Genomic DNA, 27,720 nt, shown 5'->3' on the forward strand with positions numbered 1-27,720 from the left:
TTTTTATTCTTAGATCGATATGTTGTTGTATTCTTTATTTACGTGTTGAGGGGAGGGATCGAGCAAGGGCTGCGGATGTCTGTTGGGGGTTATTGATACAAAATCAACTTTTCTTCACTTGTAAGTGTTTTTTGTGTGAGCCGATGACAAATGGAGTTTCTAGAATTGTACCTTGTACAGACAATCGTGATCGATTAATCGATCGACTGATTGATTTAGAAAGCGTCATTGACGACAGCCACGACTTTCAACACCAGAGACTCACACTAAACATAGAAAGAAACTTTTCGCAAATAAACCTGTTTTATTTTTTAATGTTCAAAAATACATGTCTACAGTGGTACCAGAACAAATATTGTGGTTCTCAGCGAAGAACTAGTCACATGACAGGAAATTTTCACGTGACCAGATTCCGGTCACATGACCAAAAACTTATCACGTGACCTCTGCGCCTCGATCTCCCGTTTCATGTCTTCGATCGAGCGGCGAAGGGAGCGGAGGAAGGCGACATAGAGGATGAGGAAGACGGTGAGAAGAATGAGGAACAAAGAGCAGGTGATGGGGTTCAGGTAGAGGAACGGATCCGGGTGGCTCATTGACTGGGACCGCTTGTCTTCGACATCGGACGCCACGTCTGCTCCTGCAACAAGAAGTGCGCAGTTCTCTCCCTCTTTGTAAATGACCCTTGACTCCAGAGCTACAAATACAAATCCTGGGTATGCCGTTACAGTCGTGTTAAATATACACATTTAGCAATTTAAACAAAGATTTTGTCGAAAACTTAAATCGACCGATAATTCCCTTCTTTGTTATCCTCTCTTTCTTTCACTCTTTATTTATTTCTTTGTCTCTGGGGAAATTGTGGTCCTTTCCGCCAAATGGTAAGAACACAAATGGACTGAACTGAAAATAGCATTTCTGACCTGTCTTTCTTGCTTTCTGGACATTGCTGACGCTAGGAAGAACCCGAATGGAAGTAGTGCGGATTTGTTTTTCGTTCTTCTGTTCTTGTTGATGATGATAGTTGTGGTGGTGATGATGGTGGTGGCGGTGCTGCTGTTGCTGCTTTTAGGTGATTCAGACTCTCTCCTGACACGACCCTTCAATCTGCGAATGGGATCCCCGCAGCGCTGGTGACGTAGAGCGAGACAGGTGTGAATGAACTTCTCACGACCAGTGCAGTGTAGGTAGTTACAAGCCAGTTAACGGTCCTGAGACCGTCTTTGTCGGTTTTGTATGTAATTTGTATGTAATTTTGTATGCAGTACGTACGGTTCGTCTTTAGCATGTGTTAGTAATAAACTTTCCTTTGTATGCAACTCAGAAACACCTCAGATAAGTTGTACGTATATGTTCAAACACTCTATAAACTAGACTCTTCTTGTTCTGTTTGCCCTTAGTGCCACCTACATCTTCTTTTCCTTTTTAAAGAGGGAGCATTTTCTAAAATCTTTATTAGCATTTGCATTAACTGTTAAATAGTAAAGGTTAGCATAAGATACTCACTCTAAGGCAGGGACTAGGGCCGTGGAGGGGACAGAGATAGAATTCACACGAGACTTGCAAGACGCTCGCTTTTAGGAAGGAAGGCAGATGAATGAGCGCAGAATACACCGCAAAGGAATTGTCCGCTGCGTTGAGTATTCTCATAGGAGACCATTCCACACCGCACCTGAAGCAGAGATAGCTTTAGAGGTTTCGTTGGACAGAAATGTCTGAAATCTTTGAAACACATGAAATAAAATGAAACTTAAAAATAAAATAAATAGTGTATGACTGACCCTTTGTCGTCGGTAAGCTGCTCACCATACTGACCGTCGATGGACGAAGCCACACAGTTGAAAGGAGACACAACTTCCATCAGATCTGAAAGGCATTCAGTTTCAGTATACAATTGTTAAGTTTGTATAAACTCCTGCCTTGATTTTGCATTTCTGTGTTCCCCTGCCAATTACCACTTGTTTGCATAGTTTCTTTCGTGGGAAAGAGATTTTACCTAGAAGGGATTTTGCCCTGGGAGGAAAAAAGAGGAGTGTGTGTAGGGGTAAGTGGGAGAAACAGAGTACCCGGAAAAACTACAGAAAATGCTGACCTTCTTCACCCACGATCAAACTCATGCGGAGGCGAACGTCGGAGGTGGGAGGGGCTTCAGTCAACACATCTCCAGAGACCGGATCGACGAACTCCAAGGCGATTATCTCTGGAGAGTCCACGAGAACTTCCTGGCCCCAATCGCCGGAGTCACTCACAGTCGTTAAGTCGCTAAAGAGTTAATATCACATATATTTTTCATGCACATGTGTACAAAAGCTCTAAGTAATTATAGAGTGTATAAAACTACTTACGATTGCGTTTGACAGATTGGCACTGTAAATTCAAAGACCCACAAACCGTTGGGGACGACTTAACCACCTGGGTCTTGTGCATCAACATCAATAACAATTATTAAATCATTTTTCCACTTAGCACCAAGATCACATCAGGACAACACCAACACACTTCTTTCTTTGTACCTCCCCTGGACATGTTGGTGTTTGTCCCGAGTTCCTCCTTGACGTCGAAGTCGCAGGTGAGGTGTATCACCTGTCCCGTCTGTTCAGAAACACCTGTTTTATCTTTCAGGAGAAGTATCCACGAGAAGCTTGATAAGCCAGTCTGTCCTCAGGTTATTTGTGAAGAAATTTTTAGAGATAGAAAATAAATTGTGAAGACCTCACTCAAATTGCTAAACACAGAGCATTATCAGACGGAAGTTTCTTATTGTTGAAACAAATAAAAATAATATTCACAGAAATTGTATTTTTAGTAGATGAATAAGCTAACATTTTCTAAACTTTGTCATGATGATGGTGAGGAGGAGGAGGACGAGGAGGTAAAGTAACAAATATTAACAAACAAAAATGATACCAATTCCATCAGATTCAAACCGACCTATTTTCTGGCAAATTTCTAAACAACCAATCACTCAGAAACGACGCTAACCCATCAAGCATACAAAAAAAGTAAAAGAAAGACTGTTGACAGATAAGAGATAACATGTTTTAGTCGGTATTACCTTGCGACCGCCACATGAGTCGCCGTCCAGGGTCTCTTCCCTCACGGGGATGGTGATACTGTTGATTCCTCGCGAGGACCGCTCTACCCTCCATTCTGGGCACAGGCCGAGGACGTTCCCCGCATCGTCGAGAGCTTTCCACGTCGTCATAGTGACGATCTTCGGGGTCGATTGTGATCAAAACATTGCGACCTTCACGTGCAGTGTCCACACAAGTGTATGTCACACCTGCGGGCCAGTGGTCTGCAATGACATCAGAACAAGTAAAGCGGCAAGTTTCTTTGTGATGGGTAGACTCATGAATAATCCAAATGGTGGAAACATGTTTCAAGGCAGGTGCAAGTAAACATCATGATGATGTGATGAAGAAAAAAAAAGAAGAAAATTTACTAATCTGTTAGAAGCATTTAAGCTCCCTACTAGATTTTCAGCAACAAGCTAACACCCAACTCAAGATCTCACTACCGTAAGCGGACACTGTGTTTAGTTGTTAGTTGTTGGTTTGTTTGGTTTTTTTTGGTTTTGTTTTGTTTGTTTGTGTGTTTGTTTTTTGCTGGGTGATGCTAACAAATCTGACTGCGAGGAACTGACGAGCTAAAACAAATAGTTCCCTCCGTACGTGTATTCACCTGAGTTTCCCACAGCAGCGCCCTCCGTCCTAGCGACGAGGATGAGACAGGTAAGAACACACACGCACACACAACAGGCCATTTTCGTCCTTTGTCTCCTGTCCTAGACCACTCCTCTGCCCAGGTCTGTCTTCATCACCATGGCGTGTATCAAATGACGACCGAGCTTGTGCCAGACACTTCTCCGGCTGCTTTTTCTAGTCCATCTGTGTCCGGTATCCAGTTTCGTCGACCCTGTCGGCGATTAGATAACCTCCACATGTACTTTGCCATTTCTTCACACTCTCGCCTTTCTATTGTGTTTCACAGAGAGACAGCCATTTCGTCTTCTTGACAAGTCTGGTCTTTAATCAGATGACAATGTAGCAAATCCTAGAATATCTGGAAAACTATGAAACTGTGACAATTAAGGTTAAATCGAATAAAAGAATAAACCCTGGGACTATTAGTGATCTGTTCACTAATATTATTTTCTTACTTTATAGTGGACTCAATGCGCTGTAACATCCAAGGCACCAACATCACATTTATCAATGCTGACCTCATATATTAATGTATCCATATCTTTTATGTATATTTGCTAATAAGACCCTTCACATCATTATAAGTGTTTGTGTTTAATCATGTCAATGTTATTATCTCTAGTTTGGATTCCCACACAGGTTTGGCAAAATAGTATCTTGCACTGAGTTTTAGACAAAATGAAAAGACGGATACGCGATGTGTATATTATCGTGCTTGTTACTGTAGGTCCTGCCACTTACAAGTATTCAAACTGTCATCAAAGGCTGGACACACAATCTCAACACACGATAAAAATCAAATAAAAATAATCTTTTGAAATATATGTTTATTCCACACATGCATTCAATCAGTAATCTCATGACTGCATTTCATTAACCAAACCACCGCTTCGTACAATTAATTACGGTGTGTTATTGTTTTTTCACTGTTTAAATTTGACCTGGCATAGTGCAAATTAGTCTGACATACTGTTAATGAAACTCACAAAACATTATTTCTACGTCTCCGATTCTGGATTAAAAATAATATTAAAATAACTGCATTTTTTCCAAACTATTTCTCACTAGCATAGTCCAGTCTATTTGCACACACACACACAAACATGTTCCTTTTTTTTCACCCTTGGAATGAATCATGACAGTCGGTTAACTGTTCGCCGACAGTTGTAGGCACGATGACGTGTCAGCAATTTAGGTCAAGGCCAAGGCGAGGGAGGCTGGAAGTAGAGAAGGGAGGAGGGGGTAGGTGGCTGAGCCTGATGGCCTTAGAGAAAGCTGACTGGGGAGAGGAGGCTGTAGACGACGGCAGCATTGCCTACATCAGTTTCTGACATTTTCATTCTGCATGGCCACTGGGACGATCTTGCATGTAGATTGAATCTTCATATGCTTCATGATGGTGCCTGTTTAATACACTTGTTTACACATCTCTAATTACACATAACCAGGCTGTATTTTTCCTCAAACATATACATACTTTATGTTTGTGAGCAGAGGATAAGATCAAAACCACAATGGTCTTAGCTTAAGGTCTAATCATCGTAAAGTTTGAAGATCTGCATCTTGTTGAAACAAAAATTCTATTTGGGTTATTTTCTAACAATGTTGTTACCATCACTCAGTAGAAAAAGAGCGAACATAATTCTGAGGGAATCTGCGATACCAGCTAAACATAAAGTATAGTGACAATGTAAGTGATAAATAATCACATATTTGTATTTCTTCAAAGTAAAATGACTTCTTTTCAAAACACACAAAATTAGCAATGACTTAGTTTGATAACATTGGGACATGAAATTTTATGCCACTAAAACCTTTGTAAGCAAAACTATAAAAAGTCTATAAAACCATCCCACAAACCCTTTTGTACATAGCTTCCATTCCCAGATATTCACATGCATGCTCTTGTGCTTATTCAAACAGGCATACATGCATGCATACAAATGTGTACACATACATACAGATTTGTAGCAAACAAGTCGAATTATGTAAAATATAAAGAGATCCGATTATTTAAACCATAAACAGATCAATCTGAATCAACAATAAATCATTAATTAATTTTTGATATAAAAAGTACATTTTGATTTGTACTTTTGTGGAAACTCACACTCTCAATAAGAACATTACTTAACATCTAAAAACAGAAGAAAGCAAACATTATGTGAACCATCAAAATACTACACACATCCTTGAAGTCACGTCACACATGAACCTAGCTGCTTTGCCTTTAACAAAGAAAAGCAACGAAACAATTTTTTAAGGACAAAGACACAAACACTTGTTCACAAATAGTCATAAGCTTACCGTAATAAAGTCTTTAATTACAATAATTATAAATTTTTTACAAAGTCTGAGCCACAGTTTTCCAAGTAAACTTTAAAACCCAAAATTTCCAGTTTCAAACATTCTCACTTCTCATCCACAAACACTTCTGCTGTTCGAAGTACTATGGCCTAGTTATGCCTGCTATAAGCTCAATTATTTATCCATTATGTTGTATCATGCCACAAAATACAATGTGTAAATGGTCTTTCTTATGTAAATATGTACAACTGTTGATTGAAGCACAGACATTTGCAAACGATTTAGAAAAGTTATCAACTTGATTGATGCTTAGAAATTATGTCAAATAGATAAAACAAGCTATGAGAAAGAAAAAGAATAGATAGGGTGGTTTACTTTCATTGCATGTCTTTCACACAAAGAGTGATAAAAAAATAAGCATGTGAGAGACTGTATGATATACAAAAGACAATGAAATATAAATAATAAAAACAATAACCCTTTGCATTAAAACTAGTGGTCACCAACCTTTACTACATAACACAATCCCCATGTTACACAGGACTGTTGAGTGATAGGTGGCATTCAAATCAACATAAAAAATTAGATGCTCTCCAGATGCACTGGCAAGAAAACATGATCTCGTGGAGAAAACTGCAGGCAGTGGTCTCAAAACAATCCATGCCCTTCCAACACCAGAAATAAGTAGAGCTCTATCACAACACAAGGTTCCTGCATGACATGCTTGTTTGCAGATAACACAGAATAGCGACCAGACCCAACACAAGACACTTTCCTTGGGATTCATAGCAGCAAATGTTGCAGACAGTAATATTACGTCAACAATAATAAAATGGAAAAGACAAAAACACGTCACAGCACTTCATTCCTGCTTTATCTTACTTTTTCCCCATGACAGAGAGTATAAACAACTACTTAGAAGATGACGCACATAATGTTGTTTGATATAAAAATAGGTTTATCAACTCCATGACACTTTTTCTTCTCTTTACAACACTTTTAGTCATGTAAACATGCATACAAACTGAATGTCCTTCTTTGTCTATTGTACACTTTATACTTCACACCTTTACAGCACAGACAGACAAGTGCAACTTAGTTTAACCATCACAAACATGTTATCTACGTGGATTTGTTCTCCTCCATGGCAACCTTGTATTGTTATAAACAGTGATGACATGCAACAAACTTACAATCACAGAAAATCTGTGAAAATCTTATTGCAGCGAAAAGCTTATCACAATATTGTCAAACTACCAATGATATATGAACGACAGGCACTGTTGTGTTGATTGCGCTTGCCTTTAACATTAGCAAACAAAGCAATATCATATACAAATAATCCAGAAAGACAACTGAATTCTATTAATATTTCACCAGTGAAACAAAAGAAAAGATCAGCTACAGACTAAGTGCTTCAGGAGCTGAAGTGGATACATAAATAAAATGTAACTCATTACAAATCAAAAATTATAGAAAAAGATGAGAATAAAATTGTTAAAATGACTACAGTAAAACCTTTCTAATAAGACTAGCTAAATTCCAACAAAATTGGGCCATAACCGAGAGGGGTCACAGTAGGGAGACAAACTAGCCTGCTTTCATTCTACAAACAACAACTCAACAAGTCCGAGAACAAACATAACTGAGGGGTCATAATCAGGCAAAATCTTAATAAAGAGGTTTTACTGTAACAAGAAATTATCTACTCAAAGCTGTAGTATTTTTCTTAAACTATTATAGGCTTGCTACTTCCCACCAGAAACAGTTGCTGAAAATGATGTCTCACATCATTTGATTCTACATGTCCTGACTTGAGATTTAGTGTACTAAGGAATGGTCCACATCATGATCCAAACTCTGATGTATCCGATGTGATTGGTTTAAACTCGTAGTTCCCTCTGCCATCCATTTTGAGATAGTACTAGAATGAAAGACAAATATGAAAAGCTGAGGATGACTAGAGAAGAAATACAAATGAAAAAAAAGGAAAGGCAGCAACAGAACCAAACACATACGCAAAGACATTCAACCATAGTCATTATTTTACAAGAATTATTTGTTAATTTGTAACTTATGGTTTTCTATATGATTAATACTAATAAAAGAGCGCTTTGGCCAAGTCCTTTATACCAGCTGCAATATTACTCTTGAACAAGACTAACAAATGAACCTGGTGTGTGTGTGCCTCTGATAATTATTGCTAAGGGAGGGGAATTAAGAGCGCAGTAACTGTATGGGTGTATGGAATGCCACTGCATGTTTTTTAGTTCATGGCTTAATTTGTTTAGCTCGTGAGCTCCCAACAAAGAAATTTTTTTATCTCTACCGAACAGAAATAGACAATAAAAATGTATTGTAAAATGTACATTTGAAAAACAATCTACTGCAGCATTGGGATTATGCTCTAAGCATCTCCTCATTAAAATATGAACGACATACATGTTAAAAGTGTCACGTCAGGTTAAAACATTTCAAAAAGAAAAAGAAGTACAGAGTATGGTAAAATCAGCTGCAAGAGAAGGAACTGAAGTTTTAAAATAAGGTCAGATGAAATAAGAAAAACTGGGAAAGAAATAATGGGACATATTTTATATCAAGACAGCAGTTATGCTCTTCTATCTCCATCTCGCATGAACATGTATTTGTGTGTGAACATGAACGTGCACTCTGTGTAAAAAGCAGTTCTATTTTATGCATACCTCGTGGTGTGTCCACAGAGACTTTCGATGAGACACAGTAAACAATGTGATTCCAACCTGCAAAGAATTATTGTAAGATTTTGCAACAGTTTCCACAGGTCACAACTTAACTTCTGCTGCCAGCAAGAAAAACATAGGTTTTCATTTTTGCCAGCCCTGCCCACCAATCCTCTTTAAGCACTGTCCAACACAACACACTTAATAAAAACGCCCTAAAGCATTGCCTTTTTTCAAATGAGAAATAAAATAATTTTATTATCATACCAAATTGTACAAGGATCAACAGGTATAAGATAACAATCAAATTTACTTGGATCTTATCAACAACTAGTTATTTATAGAGGAAAAAAAAATGACCACCTTTTGCAGACAACCCCTTTCTTCTAAACAATAAGTCAAGATAAAATGAAAACATGAAAATGTAGTCACACCACATTCAAAAATGAGAAAGGGGTAGAGAAGGAGAGTAGAGGGGTCATCCAATTGCATAAGTTTTGTGTTCAGATGTTCTGTGGTACAACAAAAGGATGGTCAACTCACTTCTCGGCTGTACTCGTACATGAAGCCCTCCACATCAACACTGACAGCACTGGTACATTCATCCAGGATGGCAAACTGTGGTCTGTGGTAGAAAAGCCGAGCCATCTGTAAAATAGAGAAAAAAAAATCACAGGTGTGAATTAATGTTCTGTCTAAAACTTATTCTCTTAATTGCTATGACCGTTGGGTACCTTTTTATAAAGATATAAAAGCACACATTCTGAAGAGAAATGTATACTTTTCAACCAGTAGGATTCTGAGATTATAAATCATTATACACACTTCATAATCTAAGCATAATATTGCAACTGCATGGGTGCAGACTATGAGTACTAACATTTGTCCCTGCAGGTGTAAACCTGCTTTTACCCTCCATCTACTCTCTTTCACTTTTATCCACATGATTTTATAAAAAATTGTATACATACTGCAATTCTTTGCTTTTCTCCCCCACTGAGCACGTCCATCCAGTCCTATGCAAAGATGTAGAAAATGTTTTTTTCTTTTTACACATTCATAAAAAATATTCACAAATCTAATCTTTAAATAACAAAGCTTTAATTACCTACAAGAATTAATTCTGTAAGCATCTTTTATTGTATCATAGTCACAGTCAAAACTTACTTCTTTACACACGCATGCACAAACACCTAAACATTCTCATTCTTTCAAAACTACAAAACCAAACCAAAAAGGAAGTGTAACATGCCTGCACTGATTCCCAACCACCCTCTCTCTGCAAGATATACTCCAGCTGTACCTGTGGAAAACAAAATGAGGAAGACAAAATAAAAACTGCTTTAATCTTCATTGTATTTGCACATGTACAAACAGATTATAACATGAGAAGATAAATGGTGCCAAGAAAGGTGTTACACTTTATAATCGTTGAGCACATAGACTGGCTTATAACACAATGAGCAACAAAATGTTTTTGGCCTAAAGGCCTTTCTGATTTAACCGGGCGAATCTGGATAAACATTTAACTTAATTCGGAAATGTTTTTACATGATGATTATACAAAAACCTTGCCAAACTTAGTCAAACATTCAGTTAAGGGTCTTAGATGATATTCTGCTGTAGCTGAAGTCTTTACAATAAAAAATGTCAGACTGAAATTCAAACCACCTATTTAAAAATTAACCTCATAACATTGCCTGTAAAACTATTTTAATTTTTACAGAATAAATGTTGATGAAGATCAAAAGGGGTTTGGAAAGAGGAGATTGTAAGCTTTAAGATAATTACCTTATTTAAAATTTCTGCAAGAGCTTCATCTTTTACACCTCGCTGGATTTGTTCCTCGTGCGAGTCAGGGTAAATGACTTGATCCCTCAGAGTTCCTACAGTCATGTAAGGCCTCTGTATGACCAAAAAAAAAATTTTAAAAACCCCACTCTGCAGGTTCAAACCACAGACTGTGCTACAGCAACTGAATGTCATTAAATTAAATCTGTAATGCAGATGCAGCATCTTAAATATAGTATAAAGAATCTCATTCTCATACATACTCATGCAGGTTTGTGAAAGCATTCACATGCCAGTCTAAATATTACTCTGCTGTAAAACAGGCATGTTTCTTTATGTCCAATAAATAATTCATACAAAGAAATGCAGAATGCATCTAAAATTAGATAACATCAAAAAGAAAGAAATACCTGTGGGATGTAGAACAGCTTTCCTTTCTCTGGTTTTGTAAGAGTTCCACCAAACAGGGGCCACAACTAAGGTTAAAAAAAAAAAAAGGGTCACAGCTTTCTTTCTTTGATTTAACTTTTTAAAAACTTTGTTTACAAAGTAATTAACAGCAGCTTAAAATCACAGTTTCACTAACCATAGAAAATCAATTCAAATAGAAACTGCCCTCTTGGATCCCTATAGCAAAACAATATCATTTAAAACCAGGCAACATAACAATAAAAATGACATGAATAATAGAAATAGAAAGAAAAAAAAGAAAATCAGAGCAATCTAGCATCAACATCTTAATAAATGAATATTCTACAAAAGTTTGACAACCTCTGACTTCATACATCTTGATGTAACACAGAAAAATTATCCTAGCATCCCCCAGGAGGCTACGTCTTCTCCTAAGCCAATAGATGTAGTAACAAGCTGAGATCTTACCTCCCCTAGGATCCTGAAAAGGGAGCTCTTGCCACAACCATTGGGACCACACACAAGAACATTCATTCCCGCCTTCACCTGTGCACAAATGCACACACTTTCAAATACTGTTTGATTAATATGTGCAATGTAATGCCTGTTGTAAACCATAATTTTTAATTTTTAAAAATCTGCAATATTCTCTTTACAATAAGAATCAGCAAATGCTGACGTACATGAATCAAAGTTGTTAATTTACTAAATACTACAATTTATGCCTATGCTCAATCATGTTGTGTCATCCATGCACTACAAACTCTTAAAGAGAATCCAGTTGTACTGCAAACTGATGTCACATGTTGAGAGCACACAATGGCTTCTCTGCTTTATACTTTAAGTAACAGTCACTTTCTAATTAGTTCACTTTAGTTCACTAGTTCTTCAAATCCACAATTAAGATGTCCCAATTTCCATGACACCACCTCATTCTGGTTTTTAAAATAGTTTTCACTGCTATCAAAAGCACGTGTATGAGTGTGTGTATGTGCTCTGTACATACAGCCCAGTACCTCAAATGACAGTTCCTGAATGAGAACATCCCCATTAGGTGTTACTAGAGGAACTCTGTCAAACCTGATTGAGACAAAAATGGAAGGCTATTAAAAGTAATATCGATAAGTTTTTCAACCCAAAGTTTTAGACAAGTTCTTCAGACATATAGTGTAATCGTTCGTTTACATGGGACATTTTTTATTTTGTTTGAGAAGGAAGAAATCTTTCCTTTATTGTCTGAATAATAAGCAGCAGCCCACTTACCAATGAGTAAGTGCTTATAGCTTAAGGTAGGATTAAAAATGATTTCAGCTATGCACAATTTTCCTGACATGCATGATAGTATTAAAGATGCCATCAGCTACTTGACATTCACGAGCATTGTAAAGACGTTAATTCTCACACTACTTATTTTACTGTACAGCAGCCATTTTTTGTTTAGTTGAAGAGTTTTTGAATTGCTATAAGTGTACTGATGGAAGTACTCACCTGATAATATGATCTTTCACAATGATTTTCCCATTGCCTGGCTTCAACTGAACACTGCTTTTTTCCCCACCTGCAAGAACAATAAGAATAGAAAACACTAACATCAGCCATATTCTTTTTACAAGGCATGGGGCAAGCAGCCTTGAAGAGGTTAGAGGTTACCAAATCAAGGGCAGCAAGGGGGAGAGAATTATTGCTTTACATCAAACCAACAAGCCATGTAAACAGGTGTCATGTGCCTGACACTACCTATGACAATATCTGAACTCAGAACACCAAACCCTCACTGTATTAGTGATTTGTTTTCAACCTTTACCCCATCTGACTACCCAAATGACAGCAACAGATCTGAATTGATTAGTATAGCCCTTCCTGACAACTCAGTTAATTACTTGTTTATCATTGGCCCTTTAGAAATTATTTGCAAATAGACACTAATATGTGTGGCCTCGCAGCTGTATATCCTCTAGCACACAGGTAGATACACATATCCACACCACTACAAAAACCAGCATATAATTTCTCAAAACATGAACAAGTTGAGAGTAGAGTTGGTAGAACAAATTAGGGGTCATATTATTTCAAAGAGGCTTGAAATCTTGTTTTAATACTACAGTAGGAAGCCTCTTTCAATATGACAGTAGCAGTATTACTAACTCTAGCAGACCAGCTACTGTATTAAGACAGAAAAACCAAAACAATCTTGTTAATGTCCTATTGTAACTAGGTTGGAAAGTCTAATTGTAACAGGCTCATCACTACCCAAATAAAACTAGCTCTTTACTGTCTTTTATGTAACATGCTTGTTGCTGTTTTGTGATCACTTATACCTTTCTGAACATTAGCAGTCACCATTGTCCTTTCATATAGTCCACTATTCATGTCATCCAGCACCTTAATCAGTTCTGTCACTCGTGCTGTGAATCTGTAAAATAAAAACTAAAGTGCAAGATCTCAGACCATAACAGAAGAAGAAATTATTTGCCAAGTGACATTCCACTAGCAATTTGACTTCATGATGGCTGCCACTTATTCGACAAATAATAATAGTAATTTTAATTATAAAAATACAGTTATTAAAAATAAGAGTACAAATACAGAAATTATTAAATAATTTGGAATTTGATTTTTCACTCTGTAAAAAAAAGCTGCTATTTAAAAGGCCAGATGGCAGACACCTTCTGTCTTAATACTTTGCAATACAGCTGCCAGTGTCTAGCAAGCTGAACTTACCCAGCCAGTCTGGTCATTTCCCGACCTGCTAGCACAATCCTGCCAATGGCCTCAGCCATTTTAACCAACATGCGACCACTCTTGTAATAGTCCTGAAATTTAAAAAAAAAAAAAACAACAGATTTTTAACAAAATGTTAGTTCTGCAAAACATCCTTTTCTTCATTGTTTCCTCTTGCTCCTTTAGTCTAGAATCTTTATAATCGTCAACAGTGCCATATGGTCATCCCTTTTCATTAATATCTGTTTTACACCTTCTTGTTTTTTGAGTAGTTTTTGCAAGTCTCACTAAAAGTTTTTTAAAAAACTTACCAACCTATCCTTTAAGGATTCAGAAATTTCTCTTGTGGTTTTTATGACTCACTGAAATAAGAGTTCTGGTGTTACAAATCATTTAAGTCTCCTTACCCATTCAAAAAATAAGGAGAAAAGTTCTTTGTACCTCTAACAGCTCACTATGTGTTGATGTCTTATGGCGTGGATGTGCTAGGTTCAGGAATGGACGGCTGACCACAAGGTATCCCACAACGGTAGCAATGTCTGACACCGAAAAATAAAGACTTCCTTAATAACAGACCACTAGGATACTTTTGCATAGCTGATATTATACCAGTCAAAATACAAAATCATTTAATATTTTCAATATTTAGGCCTCTGGAATATCAAAATCTCTGGTAATACAACATATTTGCTCAAATTCTAAAATATCGACAAGCAAGCATGATCTTACATTTTGCAATGATGTTATCTAAAAACCCCATCTGCATCCGGAAGAAGATAAATGTCCTCAGATGATTTACCTGAAACAGTAAAACAAGGGTATGGTAACAGACAGCTGCAATGATTCAAATAACTGCAGTCTATAACAAGAATATATAAAGTCAAATAAAAATTATTAAAATGCAAATTTTTAAGTTGAATGCAAGCAAATTACCAGTTTATTGAATGTAGCAATGATCGTGCGCTGTTCTCGTTTCTGTCCTTGGTAAAAGGCAATCTCTTCACTGAAAAAAAACAAAAAAAAAAACAATCCATATTAGCTGTGAGGACATATTAAAAATTTTTGTGTGTTCTTCATTTACTTTGAGGCAAAAAAAGAATGACAACATCTCAATTTCAAGCTTGATTGGTTTGTGTTTGTTTTTTTGAAAAAAAACAAGTCACCCATAATGAGTGCATTGCTTACCAGTTTGTGATGAGACGGGAGTTGACATAGCGATATTCACCCTCCAGTTTCTGCTCTGTGACTGTCATTCGACCAATCGGTCTACGCAATCTATACATCATGACATTAAAACACTTGTGAAAAAATTCAGACCTACCTTACAAACAATTTCGATACAAAATCTCTTGCAAGACTTATTAAATGCAACTATGCCTGACCTTTGCAAAATAAAATAATCCTTCTTACATTTAAGGATATTCTCCAGCGATATCTAGCTTTTATTACAACTCTCATATGCAAAAGATGTCAATTTGGCATATCGTCACATATCTAATTTACTGGAAGAAAGATACAAATTAAAAAATTTTTATCTAATGAACTTTTCCTACAAGGAATTTCTTAAACTAAACTATATACTTTTATGTACAATTGTTAATGTAAGTACCATCTAAGTTATTAGTCACAATAGGACAATGTGTGCATTACAAACCTGGTGAGTACTGCTCCAGAAAAAGCCAGGTATAGCAGCATGTATGCTGGGCCCTATAAATGCACATACACAAGCATGCGCGCACACACACACACACAATGTCTTTCATTTATTAAAATTGCTAGTGATTTATAAAGAACTTAAGGTCATGTAATTACATCTCTAAAAATGTTAAATAGGCAAACTTTATACAAATTTGTAACTCACAAATGTGTATATATTTTGTATAAAAAAAAAATCATCTCTCTCCCAGATTCTTGTTTCATTCACTCTAAAACAACATCAATTTGCTTATTCCATGAATGATAATAATGATGCTGCTGCTTTTTTTAATGGCAAAAGATGACAGTAAGGCTGATGAGATGCTGGTGATGTTATAGTTTGTAATTATGATGAAACCTTACCTGGGCACCAATGGCCCCTGTGAGTTTTACAGTATACAGGAAAACGTCCAAAATTGGCTGGAAAACAAATCAAATAACAAATCTAATAAAAGCTGTCTTGTTAATAATGTTGAATACTGGTCTTACTCTCTGCTAGGAAATTTATTGGGTTGGTGTGTAGTCTACTTACATATCTTTCTTTGAAACAGTCTCAGAGAAAACAACACATACACAAATATCTATGAACACACACAAATACACATACACACACATTCACACACATGCACCATTAAAATGCATCATGAGAAGAAACAAAAAGAAGAGAAGGAGAGAAAAAGCAATACAAGGATTCCAAGATGCAGGACAAAATAGTGAGAGAGCCAATCAGAAATGTCGGAGCAGACATCACCTTGCTGAGATTAGAATACAGCTCTGCTACGGAGTCACAGAACCTTTCCACATCTTGGGTCAAAAGCTGGTCTGCATTTGCAATGCGATTGTCAAGGTTACTCATCTTGTAGAAAGTGAAACCTCTGCAAAAGAAACCAAAATATGTTAAAAATAATTTATTAATACAAAGAACTTGTCAAATGTTTATTCCAACTTTACTGACAGTTTGTGACCTTTGCTTTAAAGAAATTAGCTCCAGTTAATGAAGCTCAACACTGATGAAGTTTTAAACTTAATTCAATCATTTTATTGCTTTCAAAAAGAAAAAAAATCAGCAATACTATACAAAACAACCATACAAAAATGACATGGGCAATCTATAGTATACCAGATACTCTAAGATATCCCATGCCAATGAGCTTCACTTGACCCCACTGACCTCAAGTATTTGCTGTACAAGTGCTGTGAAAGGCGAGTCCTGAATCTTAGTTTTAGCTCACTCAGGCCATACTGCAAGTTGACAAGCATAAACCACATTTATAGATCATTTAACAACAGTTTTAAAAAAAAAAATCACAGTTGGTCTCTTGATTAGATATAAAATCCACAACAAGCAACAAGGAGGATCTGCTGCCTCAACAACAAGGTGATCTGCTGCATCGTATTGATAAGACCAGAAGGAAGCATAAAAAATGCAGTCTTTTCTGTGTTTATGAACTGGAGGTATATCATCACCTCCGAAGTTGTTTAACATCTGATACATTGCTTCTGGAACTATGAGGTCTGGACTGCACAAAAAGAACCTTTACTGACCAATGAGATACATACACCTCTAATTCATGACTACAAAATCTGTTCCATACACAGAGTTCAAGAATTTAAGTAAATATCCTGGTTATCAAACATCATTTCAATTTTGGGACAGAAAGTCCAATAAAAACCTAGTTGAATAATTAAGATGGCATTTTTAAAGGAAAAGGGAGTAGGAATGAAAGATAAAATTAAAAATATTTCTGAGTAACTTGTTCTTTTACTATGTCAGTATCATCTGGTCAAAGAGTAACTTTATTACCATTAAAGATCAATGCATTTTACCTTGAGCATGTTGTTCACCACAGAGATCTGAAATCCCCCAATAAATGATTTATTAAATAAACATGACCTTTTACAGATAACTTATGCTCACAAAAACTGCAAAAGCAACAAGGCATGAATTACAGTTAGTGCCAGTGGTTAACACTATCTAAAGTCAACATTGAGAAAACTCTACTTTTTTATTATTCTCATTATCATTAAACATTATGAAGGAACAATGCTGGTGTCTGTTAAACTTGACAAGCCCTAACAATAACTCTGGTCAAACATCTTTGAAATGCAAGCTTACAAAAAGCAGTTCTGAGCAGGGGGGTTGGGAGGGAAATCAACTCACAGCTGGCATGGCATAAATGAACTTAAACAGGTGGGTCTTGAAAAGAGCAACATCTCGACCAATGATAGCACTGAAAAAAATTAAACATTTTTTTTTTCAAACTCCTTTACAGGAATTTTTTTTAAATTAGACCATCAGGTAACTAAATTTAGAAAAATCCCACCAATAATGTATAATTTAACATATTGCAATACATATACACAGATATGGAAATGATCTACTAAGATTTGCTTCTCATGATGACCAAAGTTCTGCAACCTTATTATTTCAATAGTAGATTAAAACATATGTGAGCATTAACTTCTATTTGGTGTTATTTGTATAAGCATACCTTTCAATGGCTGTTCCATTCTGGATCATCCAAACATCAGCATATGTCCGTGCAATCAGAGACATGGCCACCAAAGCCAAATACCATGTCTGGTTTACAAGACAAATAAAAATCTCAACACGTAAAAGCCCCATCCTATTTAATTTCTAAGAAGTGAGGAGGAGTAAAAGTTGAACGAAATCAAAACTTTAGAAAAATCACCTAGCCCAGCTGTATAAATACAAAGATTTCCATGCATATGTGCATTATAGACACATATTTGAGATTACTGGCAAGTGACAGAAAACAACAGCACAACTGTCCATGGAAACTAGCTTAAATCTAGATCTATATATATGATCATCAACGCATAATTTTAAACTACACATTAAGCCCTCTTTCTCTCTCTACATATATAAAAACTTTAACAGGGGCCTCAATAGTTACCTCCATTGTAAACCATCCAGGAACTAAGATTTTAAGAATGGCCTTCAACCTCCTAAAAGCAAAAAGAAGAAAAAAAATACCATAGAAAAATGTACAGAATAACATGTGTTACTCTAAAACTAATGGTATAAAGCAAAATAAAAAAGTGGCTGACAAAATTGATGCAACTCTTTCTGAGCAAGTATTAGAGATGAAAACAACAAGCTAAAATTAAGACCATATGTTCTGCTAATGACAACAATAAGAGTTAGATTTTTAATATATCAATAAGGACACTACATAAATTGTAAGTCAAAATATTGATCATACACAGATAAGGTTCATGACAAAGAAAATGAACATTCTGCTGAGGTATTATTACAGCTGACTTTGACCTACAAACAGATGACCTGAGAGGCCCTGCTTATGATCTTGTTGTCAAGTTCCAACTTACATTTCTCAGGTGTATTAATGGAAAATGTGGAATCAGCGGAACTCTGAAGACTAATTAACACTTGAAAATAATCTAGCAATAGTTTTCACCTGCTTCTGACCAGCAGATTTACTTGAAAATGAAAAAAACCAAACCATGAAAGCATGATTTTACAAATTGGAAGTGTGCACCTAATACCTGTAAGCTTGACACCTTATAAATGCTACTTATTATTATTATTATTGTTTCTTCAAAAAGTAAACTTCTTCTTAGTTCATTACTATTTCCAAGTTTATTGTTCTCACCTGATAAAAAGGGCATCAACAGCAGCCTTTTCCTTTCTGGAGTCATGCTAAAATGAAAAAAAAAAAAAGCTTATGTTTACATTAAATAAGCCTTTTAATTTCCTAACAACCACCATTATATCATATTTGGACAAACTCAGTCTCAAGCTTTGCGAATCAAGAAATAAATAGGAAGTGTATTATAAAACAATGTTTACACCATTTTCATAACTACTGTTAATAAGTTTTCTTTTTGAAATTTGTTCACCATACCTGTGCAATAACAACTTTGATCTCTTCCTCAGTTTTCCTGAGAAAAAAAAAGAAACAGCTAGTCACACTATCATGCTGCTTATGGGTAAATCTTTTACGGCATGGAAAAGTAAAAAGAAAAAAAAAAAGAAGTAAATATGGTTGATAACTGTTATTAGAAAAGCAAAGAGAGAAACTGTCAGATAAGTTCCTAAATTTAGAAAATATATATATTTAATTAAGGTGATGATGCTAATGACCGTGGGGGCTAATTATTAATGGTGGCGGGGAAATAGCCACATAGTCTGCTTATTGTGAAGAACAGTGATTAAATGGAAACTATTGAACACTTTAATACTACCCAACCAACCCTATCCCGATGTACTAAAATATACGTTTACTAAGCAATTTTGTCGTTTTTATGCACACAAAATGAAAGCATCACAAATAAATAAATGATAAGAAAACATGTAAGAAATATATTATATATTTTTCGATATTCTCACAGATTTAGCACCGGAAGATAAGCATAACGAATGGTGGTCAATGTCCAACTTCGGTTCCAATAAGTAGATCACACAAGCGTTTTCATCTTCTCAAAAAAGTTAAATATATGGAAAACGTGCGAAAAAAAAAATCAGGAATTTACCCCTTTTTTTGTTGTGCAGTTCGGGAGATGTGTCGATATGCCAGATAAATCCCAAGCCCCACAGCGGTAACTAAAGCTGAATTTCTCGACGTGAGTTTACTCTGAGCCGCCATCTTGTTTTTGTACCTATGACGCTAGAAACAAACCAAGTCAACAAAAAATATAATATAGCATGTGCAGCTTAGGTAATTTAAGAAAAATCTATTAGTATATTTGTTGTGTGTCAGTATTATACCATTCTTGATACAAAACATGAAGACATTTTTTTTCTTGTCTCAAGGGCCATAACTCTTTAGCCTTCCCCCGCGTGGATGTAGAGGTTGTTGACTGTAGCTGCTTGGTAGTTCATGTTTGAGATTTAATTAAAGGAAAATGAAAAAAGGGTAAGACTTGTGTATGTATGCTCACTTGTAAGTAAATGTTGATATGCTAACACTGGCAGATTAATGATTAAATAATATTCAAAACGTTAATTTCCCACGTTTCTTGGAATAACTAAAACGGCATGATATTTGTGTATGGGGTATACAACTGTTTATTCACAATCAATCGATTTTTTTACTCATTGTGCCACTTGGCTTTGGGAAATTTATTTTCAGTCTTTTGACAGTAACATTTACATTAATGTGTATATGGGATGGTTATGGTTTAGACGTAAAAACCTGTTGATAAGATTGTATCTTGTTACGAAATTACTTCGAAACTGAGATTTGTGGACTCGAAGTGAAATATGCAGCAATAATTCTAACGTTTTCTAGAGGGAAGAAAAAGTCGCGTGCTGAGGAGGATGAATCGGACCAATATGATGATGATATTGATGCCTTCCATAAACAGAAAGAAAAGGTACTATCTATACTGAGAATATATGAATATGTGAGCGATTTATCATGTTTGTGTATTATGTAGTATATCCCTAATAATATGAAGATGTGCATAGATGATTTGGTTTCAAATAATAGGCACATAAATATTACCATGCATATGTTAATATCATATTTGTATGCTTCAGGTACGAATGGCAGTGCTTGATCTTAGTGAAAGGCCCATTTTCTGTGTAAATTCATGCTAGCAGTTAAATATTTCTGTGTTTTGTACATGTCCATTGAAAACTTTAAAATTTTGAAAGTTATGTCCACAGTTAAAATCCAGATTCTGCTAAAGATTCCATCAATATCTGCAGAATAAAATTCCTGCAAAAAGTCAAAGCATTTGTAAAATGAAATTATTATAAATAGTATTTTGTATAAATTATGATCTACTAATATTCCTTGTTATTGATGTGACTGCTTTATTCAATATGTCATTTTTTAATTGATACAGATTCTGCTTGCTGATAAAAGTGGTTTTGATAGAGATTCATCAGAGGAGGAGGTAAGAACAACAGTACAAAATTGGATTTAATGCTTTGAAAATTTCTTAGTTTTTAAATGGGGACTGGTCATTTCACCCCACAACAAAAGTCAGTGCATTCCACTTAGGTCCATTTCATACCAGAACCGAAAAGTTCTAGGTGAGACAAATTGACTTTTGCTGTGGGACAAAATAGTAGGGACCAAATGGTCTTTGGGCAAAATGACCTATGACCTTTTAAATAGACTGCAATACAGTAAAACCTATAATGCCTGTGATTGTGTTTGTTTGTTATATACACTTTTGCTTCATAGACCAGGTGGATTAATTGAAAGGATTGCTTTTGTTTCTTGTTTTATAATTAGAAATGCTTTGATATTTTTCCCCAGGAAGTGCTGAATGTAGCCGAAGATTCTGACAGCGATGATGAAGACATTGCAGCATACAAACAGCAACTGCGACAGATCAACCGTAACAAGTTTAAGAAAAAGTTAGACAGTGATCTGGAAGAGGAAGCTGAAGAATACGATGGTAAATTTAAGTATTTCTTAAAATTGATCAATAGCAGTATTTCCTTTTGTCTTCATTGTTGTTACTGTATTGTTTAAGTCTGTTTGTATGGTAGTGGCATCATTCTTCCTGAATAGAAACAACTAAACCAAGACCTTAAATGCTTAAGGATCTAGAGGGGCAAAATGCGTCATGTGAGAAATGTACATAAATATTCCTGTACAGTATTCAGGGCTTCTGCTAAGGCTAAATTCTTTGGGGTTCCAGGGACCCCTTCTTTCAGATTTTAAGACCCAAATTTGAAGGGACTTGACGAAACTTGAAGGGGTCCTCCGAACTTTTAATGCGTACTGTACGCAATTTTTTGCGTAAGCAGAAGCCCTGAGTATTGTCATGGGCACAGCCAGTTATACTAATTTAGTGATGGTATTGCCACAGTTTGACTATTTCTGTGTTAAGTATCTATGCAACAAAATGTTATTCACTTAGATTTTAAGTAATAGGATCTTTCAAAAAGCTCAGACTTGTGATTTGCTTTCATGCAGATATGTTCAAAGTCTGGGGACATAATTCATATAGAAAAATATTCCATTAATAAGCATATGTCTTTCCTTAAGCACCTATGTAACTTTGGTTCTTCTGATCATGTATATGGCTGCTATGCATTTTTTTTTTTTTTTTTTTTGGGCAAAAAGAGGAATGTATGCTATATTATAATTAAATTACTAGAAATCTGCAAAAGTTTGACATCCAAGATCAGTTTTTTTATATTTTGTATGCTTTTTTTGTGTGATCATAGCATCAAATTAGTTACTATCATTCAGTTGCAAATGAAAGGACATCCGATATAATACTGGTGTGGTTTCATTTGTGACTGTTATTTGTTAATTTGTAAACAACAATGGATTTGTTAATTGCTTTTTTATTACTACTTTACTCTTCGTTTTACAGACTTACCAGACGCAAAAGCATGGGGTGCAAAACGTTCATGGTTTCAAGGTGGTGATGTGCGGGACAACAGAATTGGTATGCAAATGTATAACTGTCTTGTGAGAAGCTGGACTAATTTATTAATTTAAATATTATTAAAATTTGTTATAAGTACGGAATCAAGGCAGTTTTAAAAGCATTAAAAATAAACTGTGGTTTGGAAAGCTTTTAAATAACTTACAAAAGCATGTATTAGTATTGTGGATTTTGCACTTGCAATGTACACAGAACTCTCTGGCTCTGAAGATGAGGAGGGCGTGGCAGCACTTGGAAGAAAAAGAATCACTGGCTATTCAGCAACGATTAGCAGCTCAGCTTGACGAAGATGATTTTGGCATTGCACAGCTGGTTCAGGTATTGTCTCAAGTATCTGTCATCAAATGTTTCAAGATATGAAGCTTGTCCTGGATTTATCTCTGGGTGGGGGTTGAGACACATATGTAAACCATTCTTAGGACTACCCAATAGCTTGAACACAGGAGAAAGTTATGTGTGGCGGATAACAGCAAAAGGCATTTATCTGTATTAATATCCTTTTGTGGAAAGCTGTTGCTAGCATCAGACAGCACACAGCTTACACCAGATTCCCATACTCTATTTAGAGATCTCCTTGTTCATAAAATCCTAGATGGTATCCAAACATTTTCACTTCACACTGCTATTTTATTACAAGTTTATTTCTTCAATAACCATCATCAGAACTTCTATGGCCATAGTCATGATAGTATTTGGGCATTCTCATCAGGATTAACTCACTAGAGTCATGCCCCTTCAGTGCCAGCCATATTTTAGACACAAATTTTTGTTATTTTCACAAAATTGTAAACAAATAACCAAGTAAGGTACAGCTATGGGTTTTTTTCTAGATAGATATATATTAATCAAATTCATTTTTTTACCTGAATTCACTTCAGGCTTGTTTTTTTGTTATAGTTAAGATATACAGGAAGGTGTGTAATACAGAAAAGTTCTTTTGGAGTTGGCTATCACACCAATTTGGGTCCTATCACCACAAATCCTATTTTTATATATTATTACAGTACAGTCACTTGAAGATGCTGCACAGCCTAGTCCAGTGTGCAGATCCAAGGCTAGGCTACTTTCCTGTGGAACTTTACTCCCACCCTCTTTTTTCTGAACAGCTATCATAGTTTGCGGAGTTTTTTTAATTATTATTAAAGATTATTTGAAATTTTTTTCATGATACATATATGTATAACATATTCAGTCACACATAGAAATATTTCAAGATTCAAGCCACCTACATATCTTGTTGAAAACCTAGTTAAAATGTCCTATGTCAGAAATACACCTGGAAAGATCCATGAAGAATCTAAGCACACAGATTAGTGTTGTATATGTTCTAACATGATGAGTGCAAAAGCGCTGAGAAGCGGCAAAGTGCCTGATCTCTGACGCCATTTTTGAAAGGTAGTGACTAGGTCTAGAAAATTCTGCCAACGAAGGTAGTTGCATATAACTGATGCCGTATGTTCTATCGGCAGCTACCTCCCTTAGTTTATGTTTTAGAAATAGGTAAAAAAATAAATTGTTTTCAGACAGTTTGGCATAATCATAATCAGTTTTGATATGCCTACAACAGCATGTTTTTGAATTATTGTACTAAAGAAGAAATGGCATGTTCTGTTTGTGCTCATAGTATTTGTTTTGGCTTGCAGTCAGGAAAAGAGCAATCAGAAGAAGTGAAAGATGTTACAAAAGTCAAGGTGGATTTTTCAAAGATGTCCAGAAAGGAGGAATTGGAGGTATACACAGTGTCAATCTCATCATTAAATTCTACATAATTGTTTAAATCATGATTGTCTGCATCTGTTTGCCTTTGTATTTATATAGAGCATGAGATTGTCTTGGGTTGTCTTAAATCTTTAGTTGACCCTCAAAAAAGAAAACTTAAATACATATAGAAAAATAAGTAAGTGCACTTTTTAAAACACTTTTGACTTTTTGTGGACTTTTCAGCTTCTGAAAAAGACATCCCAGAATTCTTTCCACTGGTCAAGGATTTCAGAGAAAAGGTCAGATTAAAAAAATTATTGAAATTTTTTTTTGATGCACAAAGCTTTGCTTTCTAAGCTGATTTTAATAAAACTGAACTGAATTGCTTGAAATTATTACCTTAAAATACTTTTAGCCGAATCAAATTTCCAGGCGTGTGTTAAGACATAATCAGTTTTCAGCTCAAAAATGTTGTGAACAGCAAAACATGCTCAGTACTTGAACATATAGGGGAGTTAAAGATTTCTTTGTAAATAATTTTTTTTTCTTTTTGATTGATCCTATATTTCTGTATAGATTTTATTATTTGAAAACTTGTTTGATTTGTTGTCACTAATATATGTGTGCACAAAAATAGATGCTTGAACTGAAAGAAAAAGTCTTGCCGTTGATGGAGCTAGTGAAATCTGGCAAGATTGTGGACAACGAAGCAGATTATGTTCGTTCCAAGTTCCACATCCTGATGGGGTGAGACATCCTTCGATTGTTGTTAAAATGCTTTGCACAAGTTAATTATTTTTACGATTTATACATGATTGCTGTGATGTTGGTAGTCCAGTAAGATTTGATGTTGTTGTCAAGTGCAAACAACCAACCAGTGAGAGGCTTTTTAAATTTGTGTGTGTTTAGGTTTTTAAGATCGAAATTTTTTTGAGGTAGCAATTTTTTGTCACACAGAACCAATCCTTTTAAGCTTCAGAAAAGGACTACATTTTTATTATGCACTTTGCTGGCAGGTATCTCACAAATGGTTGCTTCTATATGTATCTTATGGCCAAGCGCACACCTGTTCATGATCATCCTGTGATGAAAAGACTGGCTCAGTTCAGACAGGTAAGCATTATTCCTGCATTAGTCTTGTTAGAAGTATGCTTAGACCTACACAGATTAATCATTATAAATTTTTAGCTCATAACTATACATCCAGATTTGTGTGCATACCATTTCTTTGGCTTGTATTAAAATCTGGGCCATGAGATGGTTAGGCAACATTTCATTAGCATATGCCCAAAGCCTATGACTTTCATGTACATCAGGAGTTAGATTTTAGGTCAATTTTAGAGTTTTGCTGAAGCATTTTAAGAAGAATCAAGTGCAGATACCTGTTTTCTTAGCAACTTGGAGATAAATTTCATGGTTGCTGGCATTTAAGTGGTCACTGTATATGATTGTCCAAGTCTGCGAATTTGATGGTGCCAGTCATGGGTCTAAACCTTTCATAAGAACTATTGTGGCTTTACAATTGACGCTGCTTTTTCTATCTAGCTTGCTAAGATGATGGAGCCATTGGACGACCAAGTAGCAGGTGATATAGAAAAGCTGCTTGAGAAGTTGAAGCAGGGTGAAGATGTTGACTTGTCAGTGCGTCCTCAAAAGAAGCGTAAAATTGTTTCTATAAGGTAGGAGGGCACTAAAATTATAATAAAAATAATGACAATGAAGATGAAGCACACTTTAGAGTTCCTTCAACAGGAGATAGATACTTGGGACATTAAGCATGTTTTTATTAGCAGTATCTTGAGCCTGTTCTTATATATCTTTGTGGTTTGTGGTTTTTTTTTTAGGAAGACCAAACTGAAATTATAAAATGCACATGACAAATTCATTCATCAGGCTTTACTGTTATTGGTAAAGTTTTGTTTTCCTCTCTTTTGGTATGAAATAGAAAGCTTATACGCGTGCTGTTTGTTCTTGTAGCAATGAGAGCCCTGTGCCAGCCATGGAAGATAATGAAGAGGACATTGAAATGGAAGATCAAGAAGATGGAAAGAGAGGAATCACTTACCAGGTGCGTCATTTGAAAATCTTAATTGTATTGCACATTAGGTATTTTGACACAATAAGATTTTCTTTCATTCCCAGACTTCATTGTTAATCTAGTCTTTTTTGTTCTGTTTTTGTTTTTATTAGGAAGGTTAGTTTGGTTAGTTGTGAACTAACTACTATGTTCATGCTTATTGAAGATATGAAGGGTTAGGGTTAGGGGTTCAAGGATGAATTCTGTCTCATTTTTTACCAAAATTTAGGATTTCAGTTATTCTTTTCAGATGCATTTAGAGTTAATGCATTTAACACAAGTGTGTTTAGAATCTTCACTGGTTTTTCTTTTTGATCACAGATTGAGAAGAACAAGGGTATTACAACATATAAGAAGAAGGAACTTCGTAATCCTCGTGTTAAACACAGAATGAAGTATAGAAAGGCAAATATTCGTCACAAGGTTCAGGTATGTAACTACTACTAAAAAGAGATTGTAATGTATTATGGAATTGAGGTAATTAACAGTGTCAGTTTAATTACTAATATATAATACTAATATACTGTGCTGTCTACATGAAAATATGAAAATTTTAACTGAAGCTTGAGATATAATTCAACCATCCTTGCAAATGTTCGTTTGCTGTGCATGTTTCTTCATTTAACAATTTTTGTTTCTAATTCAGGTGCAGAAAATTAGGCCAAAGGGTTACTACGATGGAGAGCATGCTGGCATACGTGCGGGTATTATCCGCAGCAGAAAGATGAAATAAAATTGCTATTGCCTAATGTGACTGAGCGTGTCATTAGAAAAGTTCACAAGTGTAGTATGTGTGTTGTGTCCAAAGCTTTAAGCTTAGGTTCTTTTTTCTGTGTATATACACATATTTCATTTCTCAATAATAAAATGAAAATAACCCTTTCAAATAGATATTTAAGCAATGAGCATACAAAAGGAAAATAAACCATCAAAGGAGATAGTGTTATTTTCTAAAGTTCAAGAAGTCTAGGACAGTTAATGATTACACAGCACAACCACCAAGCGTCAATAAGATGAATAGGACATTTGGTCGTTAACTTTAGAAGCATATGTTTAGATTCCACCCTGAATAAAACACTGCCTGGCACCTTTTCAAAGTTTTAGAAACAACAAAATAACATCGCAACGCATATGAGAAAAAAGAACGTATGAACTGTACCCATCAGCTGTTTACTTCCCATAATCATCAGCTTTTTCTTTAACCCTGTGA

The 27,720-nt window shown here is 35.5% G+C and overlaps 3 protein-coding genes across 4 annotated transcripts; 1 reads left to right on the forward strand and 2 right to left on the reverse strand.

Moving 5' to 3' along the window:
• Positions 1-284: 284 nt before the first annotated feature.
• Positions 285-3,859, reverse strand: LOC112574449. 2 transcript variants are annotated; one of them, XM_025255531.1, is made up of 8 exons: positions 3,685-3,859; positions 3,056-3,283; positions 2,514-2,655; positions 2,093-2,262; positions 1,782-1,866; positions 1,507-1,672; positions 924-1,130; positions 285-640 (listed from the first exon to the last, which is right to left on the reverse strand). In XM_025255531.1, the coding sequence occupies exons 4-8, from the start codon at positions 2,115-2,117 to the stop codon at positions 593-595; spliced, it is 531 nt and encodes a 176-aa protein (XP_025111316.1). In that variant the 5' UTR covers positions 2,118-2,262; positions 2,514-2,655; positions 3,056-3,283; positions 3,685-3,859; the 3' UTR covers positions 285-592. The 2 variants fall into 2 exon arrangements, with proteins under 2 accessions (XP_025111316.1, XP_025111315.1); XM_025255530.1 differs by having other exon boundaries at positions 3,056-3,298.
• A 1,532-nt stretch (positions 3,860-5,391) lies between these two features.
• Positions 5,392-19,992, reverse strand: LOC112573909 (ATP-binding cassette sub-family D member 3-like). The gene is made up of 27 exons (XM_025254610.1): positions 19,847-19,992; positions 19,219-19,255; positions 18,967-19,013; positions 18,250-18,301; positions 17,824-17,912; positions 17,493-17,562; positions 17,159-17,185; positions 16,503-16,573; positions 16,083-16,206; positions 15,695-15,751; positions 15,291-15,343; positions 14,822-14,911; positions 14,570-14,639; positions 14,366-14,435; positions 14,078-14,175; positions 13,637-13,728; positions 13,234-13,328; positions 12,404-12,473; positions 11,932-11,995; positions 11,384-11,461; positions 10,915-10,980; positions 10,505-10,618; positions 9,966-10,016; positions 9,685-9,729; positions 9,257-9,361; positions 8,717-8,773; positions 5,392-7,938 (listed from the first exon to the last, which is right to left on the reverse strand). Exons 1-27 carry the CDS (start codon positions 19,957-19,959, stop codon positions 7,861-7,863), a joined length of 1,983 nt encoding a protein of 660 aa, XP_025110395.1. The 5' UTR covers positions 19,960-19,992; the 3' UTR covers positions 5,392-7,860.
• Positions 19,993-20,218: 226 nt separating this feature from the next.
• LOC112573766 (something about silencing protein 10-like) lies at positions 20,219-27,264 on the forward strand. The gene is made up of 16 exons (XM_025254357.1): positions 20,219-20,229; positions 20,605-20,689; positions 20,856-20,900; positions 21,167-21,217; positions 21,586-21,727; positions 22,658-22,755; positions 22,925-23,050; positions 23,243-23,327; positions 24,376-24,462; positions 24,677-24,732; positions 25,071-25,180; positions 25,450-25,546; positions 25,979-26,112; positions 26,411-26,501; positions 26,832-26,939; positions 27,157-27,264. Exons 1-16 carry the CDS (start codon positions 20,219-20,221, stop codon positions 27,241-27,243), a joined length of 1,413 nt encoding a protein of 470 aa, XP_025110142.1. The 3' UTR covers positions 27,244-27,264.
• The last annotated feature ends 456 nt before the right edge of the window (positions 27,265-27,720 follow it).

Source organism: Pomacea canaliculata, linkage group LG10 (genome assembly GCF_003073045.1).
Source record: "Pomacea canaliculata isolate SZHN2017 linkage group LG10, ASM307304v1, whole genome shotgun sequence".
Lineage (NCBI taxonomy): Eukaryota > Metazoa > Mollusca > Gastropoda > Architaenioglossa > Ampullariidae > Pomacea > Pomacea canaliculata.

Bases quoted from the DNA above. Each gene is read 5' to 3' on its own strand.
- LOC112574449 (XM_025255531.1), bottom strand. From the start codon at position 2,117: ATGAGTTTGATCGTGGGTGAAGAAG. The intron at 1,867-2,092 runs GTCAGCATTTTC...AATGCCTTTCAG, and splicing joins TTTGATCGTGGGTGAAGAAG to ATCTGATGGAAGTTGTGTCT. The intron at 641-923 runs GTCAGAAATGCT...TTCTTGTTGCAG, and splicing joins CCAGAAAGCAAGAAAGACAG to GAGCAGACGTGGCGTCCGAT.
- LOC112573909 (XM_025254610.1), bottom strand. From the start codon at position 19,959: ATGGCGGCTCAGAGTAAACTCACGTCGAGAAATTCAGCTTTAGTTACC. The intron at 17,563-17,823 runs GTATGCTTATAC...AATTTTTTTCAG, and splicing joins AATGGAACAGCCATTGAAAG to TGCTATCATTGGTCGAGATG. The intron at 15,752-16,082 runs GTGATGTCTGCT...TTTGTTTTCCAG, and splicing joins TGTATTCTAATCTCAGCAAG to CCAATTTTGGACGTTTTCCT.
- LOC112573766 (XM_025254357.1), top strand. The intron at 22,756-22,924 runs GTGAGAAGCTGG...CAATGTACACAG, and splicing joins TGCAAATGTATAACTGTCTT to AACTCTCTGGCTCTGAAGAT. The intron at 26,113-26,410 runs GTAGGAGGGCAC...TTGTTCTTGTAG, and splicing joins CGTAAAATTGTTTCTATAAG to CAATGAGAGCCCTGTGCCAG.